Here is a 21,746-nt window from a genome sequence, read left to right as displayed (position 1 = left end):
TGAGAAACTACAGGACTGAGCAGGCGTTTAAAGCAATGCAAGAATCTGGTCAGGAACAAGACCCTGTTAATCTAGATTGGCAAAGCAAAGCTTAGAAGGTAGAGGAGAGGAAGGTCTCCCATGGTGACTCAAAGCAGCAGCTTTTCTCTTTCTCCCTCTCATTCCACAGGAACACCTAGGTGAACTTTTGAGGCAGATAATCCACCCTTACACCGAGCTTTAGATGCGCAAGTTACCTCTAAACCAGAGCTAGCATAACTAAATCAGCACCCTGCTAGGTACACAGCCAGACTTGCCAGCTGAGGCTCACAGTGACACTTACCAAAAAAGCTGGCTCATGATCCAGAAGACGGCAGAGCTTGCTCTTATCTGCCTCTGACACCCTAAATCACTTTGCCATGATGCTTGCTTGTCCCAGTCAAAAAGGCAAAGCAAGCAAGCTCCTTTCATGAAGGAGTTACTGAACTGTAGAAGTGAATTTAAACTGATAGTTTTGCTTTAAGCAAGCAATATCATCACTAGATGAAATGCAATTTCCTACAAAAGCAAATAAAAATTATTGTTGCCAGCTTACTCTACAGAAATTTATATTCATCAAATCACAAACTTAACCCCATCACAGTTTAGATTAAAGAACTGAACAAAAATTAAACTGAAAACATACTGTAGGGACAAATAATACAGGGAACTGAAAAGCTGAATTTGTCCCATGCCTTTGGAATGAATCTACAGTGCTTGTGACCAAGTCTTACTCTCTTTTTTTGTAAAAAAAAGTAGGTCACCCAGTTTCTTGCATGAAACTAGCCATATGAAAAAAAAACCAACGCACATAACCAACACTAAACAGTAATTTTAATGGCACTGTCCATCTAAGAAACAGAAGGGAAAATAGATGTGATTGCTGAACAGTATCTCTTCTACTGGAGGCAGCAAACCCAAGCTTTTTCTTATTTATTTTTTCAGAAATATGTCTATATGGCCCTACCACTGTTGTGGGAACATATTCCTCAAACTGAAAAAAAAAAAAAAAATATCATCAAAACAGAAATAAATGAATGGTGGTAACAGCTTGACAAAAGTTTTGGAGATAGACAGATCAGGTGTACAATAAGTTCCTAAGCAAAGGATGCTACACCAGCACAAGTATTCTAAAGGACTTTAACTTGAGCAATTCTGCTGACTTCAGCCATGGCAGTGAGATGGACTATTTCCATGTCAAAACATTTAAGATTTAATAGCTTAAATCCAAGACCTCAAGTGTAGAAATGGGTGCAGGTTCCAGCTCAGACTAGGATGTTCTTTATACGTAACTGCACTATGCGAGTGAATGAGGCTTCAAAACCACACTCCTCCTTTCTCTGATTCAATAAATACTTTTTGCAGAATAGCATAGCATCAAGACTGTCCCGTGAGCTGGGAGTACAGACTTCAACCCCAGCAGGTAAGGACATTCTGCAGCTCTCTCTGGGAACATCGCAGCTTATAGCTGAGGTATGCCCAAGTTCTTTGCTGAGTCTTAGCCCAACGGATAACCACTAAGAACAAAGCATGAGGACTTTCACAATCCAGTCAAGTCACAGAGGCATGTTTGTAGCAAGATGAGCAGAGTCAAAAAGCTTCAGCATTCTCCCCATCTTTTTTCACTGTCACCCTCTAAAGATAACTTCATTCCCCTATGCTGATAGACCACCCGGCCACAACTGGAAAATATCCAGCCACATTCAGCAAAAGTTTAGGGAAGTCCAAATTGTCAGTGTGCACTGTATCATCGCATGCTACAGAACAGAAACCCATCTCCAATGTTATTCAGTCATAATTTCATTTTAATTAGTTCCTTAGAACACTGTAGATGCAAGGTCTCCTTCTGAGATATGTAAGACGCTTCAAAATGATCTACTTGAGGATATGGTTTAATGGGGATTAGGGATGGTTGGACTCGATGATCTCTAAGGTCTTTTCCAACCTAGAAATCTATGAACCTATGAAAATGAAAGCAGAATGCTTGTCATATGAGGCAAATGAAACTTCAAGCAATATTCAAACTTATTCAAGCAAAAGGAGCCAAGTCACTTTCCCTCTCCATTCAACTGTATTTTGAGATTCCCAGATCTTAAAAACATGCTGCCACTGATTGTATGCCATAAGCATTGTGAGCCAATTAGGTATTCACTTTTGAAAATAAACTTCATGTAAAAATATTTCTATTGCTTTTACATATTTTGTTCTAAATTTAAACAAGGCATTGACTTCGTGGCAGTGGCTTTAAGTCTGTATTCTAAATTAAATTAATACTTCACTAACCAACACTAAAGTATAAATTTATTAACATTCTAGAAAAGTAACGAAGCTTCCAGAGGCTTGCTACAATTTGCTGTTTTGCAGCCTCTGGAACTATTGGTTCTATTTACTAAGTGCATATTCCCAATTTTCAACTTCAAAAAATGTAATAAAATTGAGGGGAAAAATGGATGAACTGGCTTATTTCAGCAAGATCGTTTTAGCTTTAGTAAAGCCAAGACCATATAAACAATAATAAAGAAGTGAAAGAAAGCTAAGCATTCCAAAAGAAAATACAGAAGAGGCTCATGAAACCGTATTCAGCCTAGTAGTTGTCTCCCTTCTATGTTACCTAGTGTGTGGTAATTGGTTTGAAAATTGGCTGATGAGGAACTATGTACGCTTTCTAAATCCTCCACCATAAACAAAGTAAACGTAATGTATGACAATACAGAGCCAAGTCATTCATTTTTTTTTCCATGAAAACCTCTAGTATTTACCCAGCAGTTAAACTGAGCATTCAAAAAGATCCTGATTTTAGCCTGCTTCCAAAGAAGTCAAGCTGATGCAAACATACTCTCTCTGTGATTGTGTCATCCCACTCACAATTCCAAGAATTGCTGTTCAGTATGGCTGAGGTTAAAACAAACAAACAAGTCAGACCTGGAAAGTTTTCATGGACGTAAGAAGGCAGCTAAAGGACAGATTTTATGCGTGTCTGACTAAATGAAGTTACAGCGTGAGGTCTCAACCTCAACTGACATGAGATGATCCATAGACCTCAAGACACAATCCCCTAGAGAATCTGACTTCTTGAGTTATACTGCTTAAGGCAATGCTTATTTTAAAATTACATGAATCTCCATCAAACTGAAATCAAATCATGTCAACACAGATGCCTCTCCCTGCTGAAGTAAATTGTCTGTTTGCTCCCAGACTTTAGTAAAAACCCTTCTTTCTATCCAGTCCCTAATCCAACCTTTGAGAATAAAACAGAATTATGTCAATGTGCCAGTAAAAAGTAAAATTACATTTTAATATTAAAGAGCTGGAAGCTTGCATACACATTAAATTTGTGTCAAGGTCAAGAGGAACATTCAGATTATATGACTTCAAGTCTCATTTTAAACATAAAATTATTTCTACTGTCTCTCTTCAGCAATCAATACTCAAACAAAGGTGACAAATATTCTTGAGTGTTAAATGTAAAGCACTTAAAAGGCTATAGAAAAATACATCAAAATCTAAAGGTGGTACAAAAACTAAACGTGCATTAAAAATTTGAAACCATTTTCAAAAAGAACAAGCAAAGATAGACCCAACTAAACTGAATAACATTTGTTTGCTGTTCCAAAAATAAATCACAGCTTCTTAAGCCTACACTTAGACTCATTTCAGACACCAAAGTCTTAGATACTAAAAAAATTTTGTTAAGAGTATATCAGTAAGATAAAATAAAATCAAAACAAACGTGGGTAAAAGTATTTCTACAGTAATCACTTAAGTTTCCAATTTTGGGAGCATTACAGCAATCAACACATAACAGTCCTTGAAAAGAGGAGGGAGGAAAAAAAAAGCCTCAACAGCCTCCCTCTAAATGATGCCAGTACACTGCCATCATCGAATATCTTCTTTAGAATGTCATTGATGATAATGTCTAATGAAAAAATCCATTTCCAAGCAACAAGAGGTCAACGTTTTAGGTAACAGTGAAAGGAGCTTTAATACACTAACTTTTGCTAAAGGTAACTTGTTTTAAACAACTGCTTTGAAGCACAGAGCAAAACAGCTTTAGAGCCTTTTTCCCAGGTTCTGCTGGAGTCTTTCTAGTGCTTTTAGATCCGTCAGACCTAAATGTGTCAAAATAACTCTATACAGTAATAAAAAACATCAGAATTCAACTATCCTTTCAGTACATATCTGAAACACTCAGTATTCACACCACCCTGTGCCCATTAATTCCTCCCACACTTTATGGTTTTGCACGCTTGCCTCAGATTTTGAAGTCTGCTCCTACCTGTTGTCTCCTCCGATTCTCAGACATCGTGGTACAGAAAATGAATCTGCAAACTACCTTCAAATCCCTACAACTTTGGCAGAAAAAGCAAGTTTTGTGAAGTGATAAGTGCATTTTCAGAACCAACAGCTATCGACAAGAAATGGTGCTGCTCTCTGCAAGAAATCCAACCACCACTTCAGTGTCAAAAAGACCCCATCCGTTATATTTGGAAGGGACAAATCATGCTTTAAAGACTTCCCATAACAATGGCTGCTGATAAAAATTGTTACTTTAAAGCAGTCAAAAGCTATTCCAGCCCACACCCTTCTGCTCCAACAAACCTCACATTCTTCTGCCAGCGAGCAGAACCCTATGTTGGTAAACAGGCACATGACAGAGAATACTGCACTACAAGTCACCTAGTGAAGCAGAACGGAATTAAAACAAAAACATACACATAACTATAGACAATTAAAAGAGAAAAATGAAACTGCTACACTGAGAAAAGTATTTTCATACATATAAAAATATTTGTGATCAACTAGCATCTGAATTATCCTCGTGATGAAGAGCTAAACTGAAGCCTAGTGGAAGAAAGAATTATAATTGATTACACCATATTTGAGGAAGACTTTTTGAAACTCAAATCTATAAGAATACATTCACATGACTAAACAAATGTGCAAGTTTATTGCACAAATAGGTATGCACCACCCTCATAACTTCATTTAGCAGATAAGAACATTAGTCAAAACGTTGTTAGCTGAAATTAACTATATTTATTTGTATATTTAGTCAGCTAGTGTCACAAAATTCACATGTAAGAAGATTATTTTCTCCTTTCCATTAACTGATAATTATTTTTGGATACAAACTACTATGTTTATTATCTCTACCCTACATTTTTAAAAATCAGAATATATACTTAACAAGTATTACATATAATACAAAGTCAGTCTATCTATACATTTTTATTATTATCAACAATAATTTCAAGATGAATTTTACTCTAAGTTTCTCAGTGGTATTTGCTGCTAACCAGTTATTTGTTAGAAATCACTGGAATCTAATAATAAAAGACAAACATTCAACCAGACCTAAAAAATACCCAGGTCATGGTTTAACTGGTCTTAGATAGTGAATGTGTCATCACATTCAATATTATCTAAACATAGTTAATAATACAAGGGTATATGTTGATAAGACAAGGGGCAATGGCCTTAAACTGAAAAGAGGGTAGATTTAGATTAGATGTAAGGAAGAAATTCTTTACATTGAGCGTGATGAGGCAGTGGAACAGGTTGTCCAGAGAAGTTGTGGATGCCCCATCCCTGGAAGTGTTCAAGGCCAGGATGGATGAGGCTTTGGGCAACCTGGTGTAGTGGAGGATTTCTCTGCCCATGGCAGGGAGGTTGGAACTAGATGATCTTTGAGGTCCCTTCCAACCCAAACCATTCTATGATTCTATGATTTATTTAATCACTTATTAAGAACCAACAATGTTTTTTTTTGGCTATAAAACACATTCAACGTATTTACCGTGATAAAAATATCACCGTTTGTGAGAATGATATTAAAAAACACTCAGAAACTTCTAAGTTACAACATACATTTTCAATAAAGGTGATCTTAAATCTTTGAAGTTACATGCACATATTAAATGAGTCTGAGAATTAACTTTGTAGCATAGCTCGAAAAGTAGATACCCTGTGAATTCAGAATATTAAAAAAAGAGTTACAAAAGTGTTGGTTAGAATCAAAAATCCTATGTAAAAATATAGAGTATGGAATTGAAGACATTGAATGTGTGTTTATCTGCAGTACTAAAACTAAAACTGTGTGCTTTAGAAAATGTTTCCAATACTAGAAAGTTGATGCTGTAAAAGTATAGGAAACTGGGAACAAAAGAAAAGCTCCAAGTACTATCACCTCTCCAATGGCTAGAAGTAACTACACTGACAACAAATGGAATTCACCTCCAGAGCATATCTCATTTGCATGAAACTTTACTTAAACTCCAATTAAGTAATAATCATGCATTTAATGTATTTAATACAAATTTGAAAAATGTCTTAAAGTGCATGAGCTTTACAGAGGAAGTTCTGGACAGTAGTGTACAACTTAAGACTAAGGTAAAATAAGAACATATATGAAAGTTGAATAGGAAAATAAGTTATAAATAAGTTATTCCTCAGTGATAAACCAGCAAAACTCATGCTTTTAAAACTTTTTTTTTTTTTAAGGTCAATAATGAACATGGCAGAAAACCACACATATTAGTCGAAGGAATTACACTTTTTCTTGGAAAGATTTCATCCATGCATAGTTTGTAAGACTATGAAGTTCTGAGTAATGGAAAAGGTAACTTAAAAATAGTATCAATTCTACTCAGGGATTTAAGATTAACTTAGCTGTGTGATAACTGAATTACATTTTTTTAATCTCAACATAAATTAAACAAGGTAAAAAAAAATTGATATAATTTGGAGTAAAAGCGTCAAAGACATTAGCAGCAGACATTGAAAAAGGAACGTCTCTCCCAAGAGACGGAACAGGAGATGGTTGATTCTGTGGCTATGAACACCTGAAGCTGAAAGTTTCACACAATTGGAATCTAAAGGTGTGAGACCGAAGCAAGTTACCAGGAATTAAGAAAGGATGTGGCCTATAACATATGAGATATTCAATGGCATCTGTGGACGTACACATTTTTAACCTTGTGTCAGATATTCCTTTTACACTACGGTAACAAGGTAAGGAATCTTGCATTTACTTCATAGCATGAGCATATATAAGCAGTGATGACAGTGTAGACAATACACTATAAATTAACGTACGTGGCACATCCAACAACCTAAGAACTTTACCAGTTGACAGAGACTAATAGTCAAGAAAAATAAGGAACCCATTTGTGGATTACACTAAGAATTTTGGTAATTAAAGCAAACAAACATTGGTCAAAAGGATTGCTATATTCTTAGGCAGTCTTTATTGTAATCTCATGAATGGTTTTGCATTGTTTTGTATAATGTAACTTGAGAGGTGGTGAAGGAAAAATCTGCAATAGGCTTATGGTTATTAAATGGTGAATATGTTTGTAGGCAAGGACAACACAATATCTTCACCGATACCTGTCAAAAGTAGGTAAAAAATTAGTGCAGCTTTCTTCATCCCTTGGTAATGGTATCAACAGAAGTTATTGCAGATTATAAAGTATGATGCTATCTATACAAATTTCAGATTTGAGCAGTCTAATCCTTGAGAATTAAATGTAAAGTGAAAAAAAAAGCTGTTGCTCACCATAAAAGAACTTTTTAATAAGCTTAATTGGCACCATAACTTTTCCTCATTAGAACAGGACAATTTTTTTCCAGTATTACAAAATGAACTGAATAAGATACCATCTAATATAGTTTATTCATCTCTTGCCAAATGTTTCCAGTACAGAAGCTGAAAATGTAATGATTTTAATTAATCTGATGTTTTTAAGTGATGAGCATTTACTGTTCTCATTGAAGCCAACAGGAGTTACTAAAGTTGAGCAGCTTTGAACAGAAGGACGATTCCCACACGATTCCCACACTTACAGGCAATTTTTGGTAAGTAAGCTACCTACATTTGAAACCATTGCTCTCTGGGAATCTATGTCTCTCTAGTGACAGCACATCTATGATTCCATAATTTAAATCCTTCTCAACTGATATGCACAATGAATAGACTTCTTTTGGTTTTATGTAGTGCTGGGAGAGCACATGGTGCTAAGGAATAACAAAATGTGCCAATCCCTGACTACAATTTTTACCCCAAAGAGCTGAAAGGGCACAAGCTGTAAAGCACAGGAAATGCAAAACACAACACAACACAGACAGAATGACAAGTGGTTGTTATTACTGAAATGCGTTACAAAATAAGTGGATTTTCAGGATATTTTTGAAGGAGGATAGTGAAGGATCTTTACGTACGTTAATTGGGAGGCTGTTCCATGTGTAGGAGGGCAGCGTGGAAAAAGACACAAAGTTGGGAGTGAGCAAAAGAGACAAAAGGGGAATTAAGAGTGATGCTTGGGAAGTGCTGACAGTAAAGGAAATGAGGACCAAGGTTAAGCCAGAACCAAGAGTGCCTTGAACATGGCTAACTTTATGTAAGGGAGGAAAAAGAATTCCTGGCAAAGGCTTAAGAAGCAAGGAAACATGGGCAACTATACAGGAAAGGAGGAATGATTTGTGCAGCATGTCCCAGAGGAAAAAAAAAAGTAAGAGTTAGGAAGTGGGAGACCAGTTCACATCAAATAACTACCGTAACAAACATTTCAGTCTCAAATAATGGAAAAGAATTAACTTCACTGAGATTACGACCAATACCCAGCCAGATGTGAGGAGTGGTAAGAACATTAGAGTGCAGTGATTCTTTATCTAAAGCTGTTAAATCATGTGAAAAATCACCACGCAGTGTAAAAACCACATGCCCGAAATAAATTCAAACGGAAAAGGTTAGAAAAAAGGTGTTTAAAACATGCCATTCAATGTAGCAGTAAAACGCGTTTGTTGCGGTTGTTCTATAAAATGAGTAACTCAACTGATACACAAACAAATTCTGCCCCTACGGGTTTTAGCTGCTGCATTCCTATTCATCATCACAGTCACCAGTTACGAGAAATACACAAACGCACAGCGTACACTGAACTTTGATGAAAAAAACTTTTAAAACACAAAGCTGCTACCCCATAAGAAAAATCAAATTAATTACTTTTTAAGCATATGAAGGGGAATGAAGTACCATGACTTTACTTGTTCTGAGTCAGAAGTATCTTTTTGCATGGTCTAAGTTTACTTTCCTTCCAGATTACAATTCTGTGTCACTTACGAGTGCATATTCATTAGCTCTTGAGAGCTAAATACAAAAAAATTGAGCAATTAGTCACTAACACTAGTAATAGCAACTTCTGTATTACTGAAGCCTTAAAAAGTAATGTTGGAATTAATATTACTACTTCCTCTCCTTGCCAGTATTTTCAAAGGAATTATAATCATATTGATTACTTTTAGTAAGTGTTTGATATTTTTGGGGTTTAAACACAAATCCACGTCCAAGCAACTCACATCGTATTGACAGGTGTGGAGCTTGAATATTTGTATCTGAGTTCAACTCATGATGTCACTGATGTCCACCTCTACTGCGGTTAATTAAATCAAATCATATCATATCATATTTTGCTGGAAACAGAAACAGACATCTAAGTCTCTAGTCTTCTTCCACGTAGTGATAGTTCCTCAGTAGGCCCAACTAGCAGTGCTTACTTTTTCTTGTCCTTATTTTCTTTCCACTCATATGGTCACAAATACACTGTTCAGAATTAGATGATTGAATGTTGGTCACTTCCACTGTATCTCAGTGAGAGGATTCAGTAAAGCAGTCCCTCTCCTTTTTTCTATTTTGTGTGTGTGTGTAAAACTGCAGGAAAAAGAAAATATTACATACGTTTACCACCTCTATTTTAGAAGGTCTCAATTTAGAAATTATTTAACTCCAATTAAAGCTTGTAGGAAAATCCTTCTAGCTTCAAAATTAAATCTGACTTTTAAAAATTCTACATAGCCTTTAGCAGGTTTTAAAGTGTACAAAGAACAGGATGTCAGTTAGACCCCTAATTACAGAGCAAGAAATTTATGCATCTCTGCACTACATAAAGGCACACCACACACAGTTCAGTTTGAACAAGCTCATGTTACACCACCTCAAACACTCAGGGAAATCTGTACTTACCCACAAATCATGTTCAGCATAATCGAAGAGCAGCCAAACCTTTCTGTCACTGTGAGAAAGGAAAACCTTCTGCAACGCAATCACGTTAGGGTGCTTCAGCTCTCGTAAAAGCTGCAGAGAAACAGAGAAGCTCTTGTTACTTCTACGCTTATTAAGAAAAGAAAAAACAACAATAACAACAAAAAGCCAAACAGGTGTCTTCACAAATAACAAGCAAGTGATCCTAAAACAGGCCCTAGAAGAAAAGGTACCACTGATTCTGCACGTTACCCTCAAAATGTCAAAATCATGAGGATATACGCAGTCTCCAGGGCATTGGTTGCTGTTCTGCAAGCACAGCTGACCATCACTACCTACTTTTCTCTCCGTCCCACACTCAGCACACAGCTGTCCATCCTGCCTATTTATCCCACTCACCCTCAGCTTCTACCTAAAGGATATAACTACACACAAACATAACTGTTCTCTCATCAAAGGTGAACATCAGGATTTAAGGATGTCAGAATGAAACTTATGCAGTTGGTCCAGTTCTCCATGTGGACACCACAGCTCTTCATCACGACATAATTAATGTATTACCAATAATTTTCTTTTGCATTGCATCCCTGCCTCACTTGCCTGGAAGTCCGCAGGGTGGTTGTTCTCAGCATATAAGGGTGTTTTCAAATAAAAGTTTACCAAAATCATTTTTCTAATAGTTGTTTCAACTACTGTCCTGTAATCCAGAAATAAATCCAAGCTTATTTACTGCTTGCTGGAAAGAAAACTAGGTCTCACAACTAATTAGACAGCACATTAAAGCAAGCACAGCTGCTGAAGTCACCTTTCTGCCAGATTAAATCAGTCCTCAGGAGGAGTTGGGAAGCAGTACTCCCAAAAATATAATTTCCATGGAATCACTTCTTTTTTCCCCCCTCCATACTGCAGTCACAAGAATGACAGATCACTTCTGTTTTAACTGAAAATTGCTTGCATCTGCAGCACTAGTATATAAATTGCTGAGAATCAATTTATAATGGTGAAATAGTACATGGAGTAGGTTCCAAGGCACATTTGAGAGAAATGGATCTCCTCCTTTTTCACCTTACAGAAAGAGACTCACAATGTTTGTTTCAGGGGGAAAAGGAAAATAAGGAAAGGGATTAATTTTAAATTATATTATCCTTTGGCTATACAGATATCTGTCAAGACAAGAAATCTTCTAAAGAATATTACAACCGCTGAAATCTATTCCAGTTTTCCCACAAATGAAATCATTTAAATGCTTTCTCTACCATGCAGGAAATGTTTTCATCTTTTTGTTTCTTCCTCTCCCTAACACTAAGTATTTCTAGCTGTAAAAGAAATAAATTCCTCCCTAATGAACTGATCGGTACTCATGCCCAGGTATCACTTACAAGATACAGTAAAAATCATTTTGTCACTTAACAAATAGTAACAACTTGCAGAATTATAAACTAAACCAACCCTAGAGATTAAAATTGCCTCTTCGACATGCATCAAAAGATTTTTCAATATACCTTGTCTTTAGAAATATTAAAAATTATTTTCTGGTAGGGATTTGACGCAATGCCTCTGCTTTTTTCTCTTCTTTTTTAATAAAGAATTATTTTCATTTTAGGATAATTTTTAAACTAGGAGCAGAAAATAAAACATTATAGCAGGTACTTTTTTTTTTAAATTGCTATTAGACTTTTCCTAAACATACTCTTGGCAATAATGGCAATATAAAATAATTTCAAATTGTTTTTAAAATTAACCAAAACAAATGAATAAAGCATTCTCTCAAAATAAGTAAAACTTTGCAGTAAGAAAAAGCCAAAGAGAATACAGTTCCATATCAAATGCCAGCACATAATAAAAAAGTTGACAGAAATATTATGCAGAGCATAAGAATAGAAAGAATGCCTAAAGCGTTGTGCATTAACAGAAAGGTGCTATACGAAAACAAGACAGGAATGTGCACACTCTGCAGCTCTCCAACACCACTGGTCACCCACCCCACACAAGGAAACTACATAGCAGTGGTCACCATCTATCAGAACAGCCTGATTAATAAATGAAACCTGAAACTTCTTTTCATGCAAGTCATGAAAAAGGATATTTTCATATTAAAGAAAGCGGTGAATTTCTTACCCAAAACAACAATATAGACTCATTTACAATGAGTAAGTTACTTCTAACACATTGTTCTCCTCTTTTGAGTCACCTTAGATGACACAATCCTTATCCAAATCCAGCATTTTTCACGTGACGGAATCAAACTGTTATGGGTATGATCTTAAACACTGATTTTTGTGAAAAACATGAGAACATGAGGAAGAAATCATTATTTTAGTTTTCTACTACATGTGCTGGGTTTCTAACAGAGAATGTCTGTATCTGACCTGAAGCTGAAGAATACAGCACTCTAAGGCCAATAAAGAGCCTCTGCAATAAAGTTCTGATGCTGTATTTCTCAGCTACTGTACTGTGAAATGCAATAAGGTTATTTTTAAAGTTGCAATCTAGAGACATTCCCAATATCTTAATCATAGGGGTTACAGCAGCCTTATAATTAACAATGTTTTATTTTTTTTTCTCAAGAGGAGCAGTTACAAAGCAAAACATTTCAGAGCACAAATACTTAACCAAAACACATCTTATCTAACAGTTATATTTAAGAGGACGTTCATCATTTATACAGAACATTTAAGGACTTGATTCCCTGACTTAAACTCATTCTGTAGTTACATTAGACATCGACCAGTATCAAAAACAAGACTGAAAATTTGTCAAATCACCTTGTTCCATCTAGTAGTATGTAACGGAAAATACTGATAGGTTATTATTAAGAATACTTAAATAAGGTTTTGTGTTATCTGTTCCGTGCTCCATCAGATGAACAAATTTGTTAATTAAGGAGGAAGACAACTCAATTTTTGTGTTATTCTCATTTGTCTGTCTTAAGTGAATGCTTTGCAATTACCATGGATAGTCATTTTGGATGTGCTTTTATAGTTCTAGCAAATAAAGGATCTTTATGCCTTCTTCTATGGAGTCACAACTTTAATATAAGCAGCAGGTCATAAGGAATTTCACGTAAAATAGAAAGCTTCAAGCGGAAAGAAGTGGTGCGCATCCAAAACAGAAGAGTTTTAAAAGCTCTGCTGCATTCTGGACATCAAGACTACCGGTGCCGCAGCAGCCTGTGCTTCAGCAGCAGGAGTCAGACCCAGGAAACATCGGCTCTTGGGTCCAACGTTCCAGGTCAAGATCAAGAGCTCTGTTCTAGCTACGCTGGGCTTGCAATGGTGCTAGACACCAACTAGAGAAGATCAAAAACTATAGCTTAGAGTACAACTGACTAGCATGAGTCACAGACAGAGATGTTGGTCAGATTTACGTCTAAAAATAATCTCCTCTAGAGAAGGACTACAGCAGAAGAGAGGGTGACCACAGGGACCGAATCAATGCTGTTGACAAGTACAAAAGAGCAGAGATGAGGAGAGTCATTCAAAAAGCACTGGAAAGACATGATCAGAAAGGTACACAGGGCAGAACCGAATACACAGCTATTGAAACCAAGATACAGCAAATTTCAGATAAGTGTTTCTAAGACAAGCATTGATCTGTGATTTAGCTAAAAAGAAATTGGACACTTTGGAAACAATATACGCATTAAAGCAGACAGGTGGAAGCCAATAACATGAAAACATGGGGATGTATTTAAAGCTACTTGCGTCACAATTGTATCAACTACCTACCCTAATGACTCTTATGTTTGACCAGAATTTTGTCAATATTTAACTTCTACATCAACCACCTGACTGTACTGACAGTAATTTTTGTCTAAATAGCTTCAAAATTTTGTATTGCTTTAAAGGATACCAAGGGTAGCACCTAGTGCGTGAGCTAACCCTAGTCTTGAAAACAATGACCTAACTCAAGTCATGCTAAATTTGCCACTTTTGCTTTTCTGTCAGCTTCTGCTAGGAAGGGCGGGGGGTTCCTATTGCCTTTGTGCAGACTGAGAACAAATCTGACTTCAAATTCTTTGAATGAGGGAGCAGAAGAACTAATTTTTAAATATATTGTTCAAATAGGAGATATAGGGCAGAAAGGGAAAAAGGAGAGTCATAACACTACATTTAGGTAAGACTTTAGCCTAGTCTAACGGCTCACCTTGCAGTTACGCCTTTCCACTTCTCACTTTATTAGCTGCCACACGCCACGTACATCTAACAGTTAAGTCATTCGCCTTTGTTCTGAAATGGTTGTACGTCTGTTCATCACTATAAACATGCTTCACAAATGCGCGTTTTAGCCATATCTACACTCCCAAAGACAACTTCAAAAGATGCTGTAAATCACTCTCTATGGCTTTTCTGCAACACAGATTGCCATATAAACTTTAAGCATGCAAAACAGATGAATGAAACATTAATACCACTACTATTTTTCTTAGGTCTTGTGCTGAAGTAAAACAGTTTGGAGACTTGGTTAATTCAAGTCTAAAGCTAGGAAGAAGAAATTAATATACTGTCTTATTAATTGAAAGATTCCAGTGTACCTGACAACATTTTATTGCAAGGTAACAACCTGAACGTAAAAAAGATCTGCAACTGCTGGAATTTATTACTAAGTGAACACAGCATCGTATTTTAATAGTACTTTAGCTTATTGTTCCTCTAAAATTTAAGTTCCATCATACCCAATTTGCAGTAAAATGCTAATAAAAGTCTGTCTCAGGTGAGTTACAGTACATTTCTTTCTTGGTAACAGCATACAAGGCAGGTTAAGCAGAAAGTCATTGAGAACAACATAATTCTGTATTGTCAGCATCTGTGCAACTTTGACTCTCCTGTGCAATGGCTTTCTTGTAAACATACTGGATTTTATTTTTATTATTCTTCTGGTCAAGAGAATTGTGCAAGCATCTTTGCTCATCACAGCTCTTAGTTGATGTCACGGTCTTAAATTTTAAAACACTGCATTTGGATAGTCCAAATAGCATGAAACAGCTCGTAGGATTCCAGGCAGCTCCACAGTATATGCAGAATTGCTTGTAATTTCTTCTGCTGGCTGACAAGTAAGTTCTCTCACGTGGGACACCGAGCACTTTCCTCACAAGTGAATGTCTCTTATAGCAGGGGAGGGGGTAGAGGTCATGATGGGAAAGTCTCTGATGTCTGAGAAAAAGTTAAGTTGGCAAGAGAATTGGTATAGAACCTTGAAGCACTGGAAATGTAAAGTGTCAGCATTCAAGCTGAGTTAGACTTCACACAGAAAGTCAAAATAAACAGAAAAGATTGTCTAGTCAGAAAGGGAGCACAAGAAAGTGTGCAAGCACAATAATAAGAAAGTAAATGTGGGATATCATATAGTTTAAAGCCAAAAATAAAGATCTAAGATATTCTACCTCAGGTTTTAATGACAGCTATGATACTGACAGGGAAAGGAGACAAGGCATTTGCAGATCTGTTAATCCAAGAACAGTGTCACGCGAAGCATGCAAAACACATTTTGAAATGATGAATATAAAGAAAAACGTAATAAACCCAAACTATCTTGATTTTCTTCTCTGAAAACTGATTTTCAGCGCAAGCAGATGATCTGTGTTCAAATTTCAACTTTCTAAGAGCATTAAGTACTTCGTCAGATGGGAAAGATGACAACTGGAAGGAAGTGTGAAGTGAGCAAGAAAATACCTAAAAAGGCAGCTGCTGACAGAGAACATTTCAAGGTAAAGTAGTTCTATATGTTAACTATTTAGAGAGTTACCTAAGAAGAGGTATTGTGATTATTAATAAAATCCATCTTAGCATCAAAATCATGAGTGTGAATGAAATTATCTGACTCAATAAAGGAGGCATTCCCAGTAAAGAAAAGGAGTGTGATAATACATCACCTTTTAGGACACTTTATTCTATGACTGAATAAACAAAGGGTAACAGAAATGGGATGAAATCAACAGTACAAAATCTGAATTCATGAACTTAGAAACTAACCAAGAATTTCTACCATAGACTGAGAAGTGCAAGTGGCAAAATGGTAAAACTAGATTACTACAAAATAAAGACAATTAAGCAGGTAAATCTGATACTAGATATACTAGTTGAGGTATTTACAGGTGAGAAGATGATGTATTGATATCAATACATAAAAGGCTTCTATGATATGTTTTTAAAATACTATACATGATTTTCTTTGCCTATGCTCAAACATCTCCCTTCTCCACACACATATACACAAAAAGATGAACTCACCCTGAAAGAGGCAAAGGGTGATCAAAGGAGCAAAACATCTATCCCTCAACAGGGAAGAAAAAGCTTGCTCAATTACTGTAACTAATCAAATACTGAAAGGAAATAAGATTGATATCCACTAAAATACAAAGGCGTGAGCACCAAAGATGAAAGACATAATTACGCTAAATGGCAATCATGGTTCAAGAACAAACAGATACAACTGATAACAGATCAACTTACCCTGCAAGACAGCATCTCGTGAACAGGAAGGTTCAGGAATAGCTTTTTCAATAGCAGGGAAAACAGCACATCTCATTTGCAGCTTGATCATCATTGCAAAAAAATTACTTGACGAATTTGATATAACAGCCACTAGATTCAGTGACGCAATGTCTATGTAATATGTGCTTTTATGGAAGTCTTCATGAAAAGTGGGTTTGGTGAGATTCTATTGATAAAATAGAAGAAAAAGATCATGTGCTGATTGACAGCCAGCTCCTGCAATAATTTGGTTTAAACTCTTTGAACTTAGCCTACAAATTGTCTATCACCATATAATGCAGGTAACTTTTACGTGAAGTAGACTAGCAACTAGAAGTCTCTTGCTCTTTTGAGGTATAGAAAGTCTGCTTTTTTTCCCACTCAAATAAAAAGACAAGTTCTGTGAGACAGAACGAGGAGAGTTACACTGTTCCTAATGGAAACAGCACTATCAATTTTGCAGGCGTTTAACACATTTAAAAATAGTCAGACAGTACATTCCTCAAAGAAATAACTTGCACAGAAACAGTTTTTCACCACAGGATGAACAATGCTTTCTAGCTACCACCTACCCTTTCATCTTGCTGTGAAGGAAACCTAAGAAAAATTAGAGAAAACAGAAAGACAAACACTGCTCTCACTACTTATACTAGTAAATGTTTCAGTAAACATGTATTTCTGTTTCAGTGAAGAGAAAACCCATAATCATCTTCAGAAATTTATTCTGAGGCCAATCTCATCTAAGAGGAGTTCCTATCTTTCAGACAGTTTACTCCAGTCTTTTGATCTACATAGTTAAACTGATCTGGAACAATCTTGGTAGTTTCTTTGATGAAAATGCACTTTGTAATACATTTAACCATTTTCAAGGTTAGAATCAAAACCTTTAACTGGCAGAGATGTGGATCACAAGAAGTCATAAGAAAGATCAAAGCCCAAGCTTGATTGCTCATAAAAGCAGTTGCATGCTGCAGAATTTTAAAGCCGCCTTCTTGTGTGATGAATATATTCAAAGCCTCTAGGGTCACTGAAGTTGGTTTTAAATTGAAGCTGGGGTTTTCAAAGGAACGTAAAGATCATCATTTTACTCCTTCAGAAGCTCTTTAAAAATTCCAGCTTATTTAGATGTTATTAATCAAGACTAGATCTTCTCCTCTGCGTTATTAATATTATCCTTTCCACATAGACCCTCTGATGCCTATTACCATACTGAGCTCATGCTGCAGTTTTTCCCTTAGGGAGGTATATATCGGCCTTTTAAAACAGAAAACAAAAAAAGGCAGCTATTAATTTTATTAAACTTTTAAGAACACTCCTTTGTTAACTGTGCTACAGGTCCCAAAGTTATCAGGAAGAAGAGAAAAAAGAGGGGAACTCAGCATACTGCATTAAAAAACTACTCAAAATTCATCTTTGTTTAGTGACTCAGTTGATTCTCGAGTTTGGGATTTTTCAATTTGGATTCTCTTTTCTAGCTGGAGAAATTCCACTTACAGTTACTCCATAACTGAACTTTAAAAAAAAAAAAGTCTTTACCTAGTAATAGCTTCAAACTGAGCAGATATCTGAGGGTTCATTTATCAGTCCTTTCAGCTGGAAGCTGTCTGTGGCTGGCACATGTGTAAAAAAAGGTCTCAAAAAGACATAGGCAACATAAAAACGACATGGATACATACACACTGGGGAAAAAAAAAAAAAAAGAAACTGTCCAAAGAACCTAAGAAGAAAAAGTTGAAGTGGCAGCTTAAGCTCTGCTTCAGAGAGGATGTACATATTCTTTGTATACTGCTCTGGTCAGGCCCTGTCCTTGGACAGCCTTTGGTATGCAAAACCAAGTGGGGGAGGCAGACTGAAACGCCAAAAATTAACAACTGCCTTTCTTACACAAACTGCTAGGAATGTGGCCTCAGTTTACAAAGTATGCTCCAAAGTAAAATTAACCAGTTAAAATATTTTAATGCATGAGTCCAAGCAGATTCTCTTCTTCCCTCTAATTCTCCTACACAAGCATCCAATTTTCATCAGTTTTATCCCAAGCAGCCTTTCATATTGAAACATCCCTCCGAGTCTGCTCTACATGTCTTTCCACCTTTTCCTTTCTTCACGCTTCCATTTCCCTAAAACACACGGTCCCCAAACTCTGAGAGCTCCAAACTCCCATAAGAGAAAGATAAAGTATGTTTTAAAAGATAAATAAGTAAAAAGACATTGAACAGAATATAGCTGGTAAATTGCCAAATGTCAAGACAGGAAGAGGACAAAAACCTGCCCCACCCTTGTCCTATGACAAGGATTAAGAAAGTATTTATTCTATAAATATTTTCATTTCGGGAGCTGAAAATGGTCTGGCATTGCTAAATAACATTATTCTTCTGAAACAAAGGCTTGGCAAAAGACTTTTCATAAGTACTACATTTTAACTAAAATAAAGGAATAGAAACTAGGGTAACTGCATTTTTAATTCTGGAGGTTCCCAGCAAAAGAAAATTAAGTAACTTTAGCATTTTTATTGAAGAAGATAGGCAGAAATACAACTATAACGATTCTTTCCATTTTTTAGTTACCAATATGGTATACCATGGCATAGACTTTTAAATAGAAATAAAGAACTATTGTAAAATTACTTCCAAAACATGAAGATTGTTAATTTTTAATACAAAAACATAAGGAAATGCCAACATTAAGATCATATTATATCAACTGCACATATGAAATATATCAATTATTTTCACGTATTTTCTATAAAACATATCTGAATTATTACTGAATTTCTGCATCTTCCTAAAGGAAACCTAATTTCCTTTATGGTGATCGAATTCTACACTCTCTCTTCTGCTAAAGGCAGCTCTGTAGTCAAATTTGGTCAGTCTAACAGAGATTTAACAACAAACATTTTCCTCCCATTTGAAAGATATAGAGAAGTTTAAGCTCTGTCTCTCTCAACAGAGATTTTTCTCCTTAACTGGCCTACAATAAAATATTGAACATTCATGCACTCAGATAACATCAACAACTAAATTGAAAACATCTATAGAAAGAAACCTGCTAAAAAGCAATATGGAATGTTTGTCATTTCTGAAGATTTCAAGACACTCTGAATTCACTTTTTGGTTGACTAGAAAAGAAGTTTCTTCCGTTACTGAGAAGATGAAGAAATTTCCCATCATACTAAAAAACACTCTCAAACCTAAAGCTATATATTAGAACAGTCTTCACAATGAGGCAGGGGCGTCAAACAACAAACCACTTCACTAATACATCTTTAAAATTCAGAAATAGCATCACATAATTCCACAAACCTACATTTTTAGTCAGGTTTTTTAAACTGCAACTAGTTTTCACTTGCAGTGCTTATTCTAACATTTCTGCACTTTTCTCATTTCCTGGCAACCAGTTACTACTTTGCTCTTGCATTGTATCTCTCAGAAAATCAACAGTGATGGCAGCTGAGGTTTTCCCAAACCCTTGTAAAAGGGCAAATAACAAGACTAGACATCAGTTCTGATCAGTCATCCATTTTGCAAAGTAGGTTTTTCTCTCAAAAAGACTTCAGAAAGATAAATGTTATATGAACCAGAATAAGAGGAACAGTGTTTTAGGAAAAGAATGACCAAAAAGCATGTTTTTTCAACTTCGACATAATTAGTTATGACACCATAGTGATGCACCTCTCAAGAGGTAATGAATTTCTAACCTATGCAAAGGATTGGGCAGTGATTGCAGTGCTACCCTGAAAAGAAATCCCATAGAAAATATTATACATTTGATATTACATATTTTTATATATTTTACAACCTATTTTTCCCTTTATTCTTAAAGTTTACTTATCATCTCCTCTACCTAACTGGCTTTTTGATAACGTTTTTATTACTAAATTTTCTTTTTTGTGATACTGTTCCATTTTCCAGTTTATACATTACAAGCTACACACCACAAGTTAGTTTGTGTAATACAAGTTATTTGACAATTACCGTGAAAATGAAATCTAGATCTTGAAAACACTTCCATCCAACAACTTCTTGTATCCTACTAGTGATAACAACCAGACTCTCAACTTGGTAAATATGGCTACTGGACTCAGAGAAAAGCACAACTCTGTGTCTCTGCTTTTGATCCTGAAGTTTGCTATCGTATCATATAAAAAGTTCCTGTGTTTGCTTCTAAATAGACCTAGAGCACATCAAACACGGCAATGCTGAGCTGCTCAATATCCCTCTTGGGCCTATCCCCAAGATCCAAAATCTCTGCCAAAACCACCTGCAAAATTCATTCGGTGAGGGGTTCTGTCAGAGGATACATAGTAGATTCAGCTCCCTAACAAACTGGCTGGGAGACTGCCCGCATCTCCCCAGTCTGACAGCTCAATAACCAAAGCATTCCCACCAAGTGGCAAATCTAGCTTCAGTCATCTTCTCTGCTGCTCTGATCTGATGAATGGAAGGGGATCAGTGTCTGAAAGGACACAGCTCAAGCACATGAAACTGCATGACAATATTCCAAGTAAACAGAGGTGACTCTCTACAGCTTGAAGGAAGGTATCCCAGCCCTGGAAAGAGCCAAGACATGTTGCATACATCATGTAACTTAAATCTTACACAGCTTCTCAAGTATGCATGCTGAATGTTACAAATCCAGCTCTAGAACTCAACTCTACCCCTGCTTTGGAAAGGGCTCAGTGTATTATTCAAGGTCAAAGAAAATGCTGCTGCTGAGTACTCTCACATCCAAGACCTCAACTTGCGCATAATTATTTCTCAGATATAAAAATACACAGGAGTATAAATCAACTGTTATAATTACGCAGTAGTCTAACAATAATTTGGAATTTCCAATAGCATATTAAAAAGGCACTCATAATATAAAGAACTAATCCAACACTGCTGCCATTGAAAACTGTCTGGGGGGAAAGAAAAAAAATCTATAATGGCTTAACTTTGTACCTACTGGTTTTGTAATAGACCAGGTATCAGCTATTCTGCAGTCAGCATGAAGCCAGCACTCTAAGAAACTGAAAAGAAACTCAATCAAGTGCCTATGCCTCAATCTGGACCAAACACTGACAGTTGATTCATCAACACAACAGCAACCTCCGCTGAGGATGCAATTCTGTTCGGTCCTGTTTCCACGATGCTTCATCATGGAAATAGTAGATTTTTCAGGAAGGAATAATATAATCTTGTACATCACTCTAACTTTTCGGTGACAGTATTATGTGG

At 36.1% G+C, this 21,746-nt stretch overlaps 1 protein-coding gene across 3 annotated transcripts in view; it reads right to left on the bottom strand.

The window, feature by feature from the left end:
- Positions 1 to 21,746, bottom strand: part of CDK19 (cyclin dependent kinase 19) — a 132,783-nt gene that overhangs the window by 76,487 nt on the left and 34,550 nt on the right. For all 3 annotated transcript variants that reach the window (XM_086631264.1, XM_086631267.1, XM_086631266.1), the window contains exon 3: positions 10,040 to 10,150. In XM_086631264.1, coding sequence (XP_086487390.1) covers positions 10,040 to 10,150 — 111 coding nt within the window. The remainder of the gene's footprint in view (positions 1 to 10,039; positions 10,151 to 21,746) is intronic.

The sequence above is a fragment of the Tauraco erythrolophus genome, chromosome 2 (genome assembly GCF_009769465.1).
Source record: "Tauraco erythrolophus isolate bTauEry1 chromosome 2, bTauEry1.pri, whole genome shotgun sequence".
NCBI lineage: Eukaryota > Metazoa > Chordata > Aves > Musophagiformes > Musophagidae > Tauraco > Tauraco erythrolophus.
Note: the sequence above shows the minus strand (reverse complement) of the source record. Positions and strands in the feature narration are given on the sequence as shown.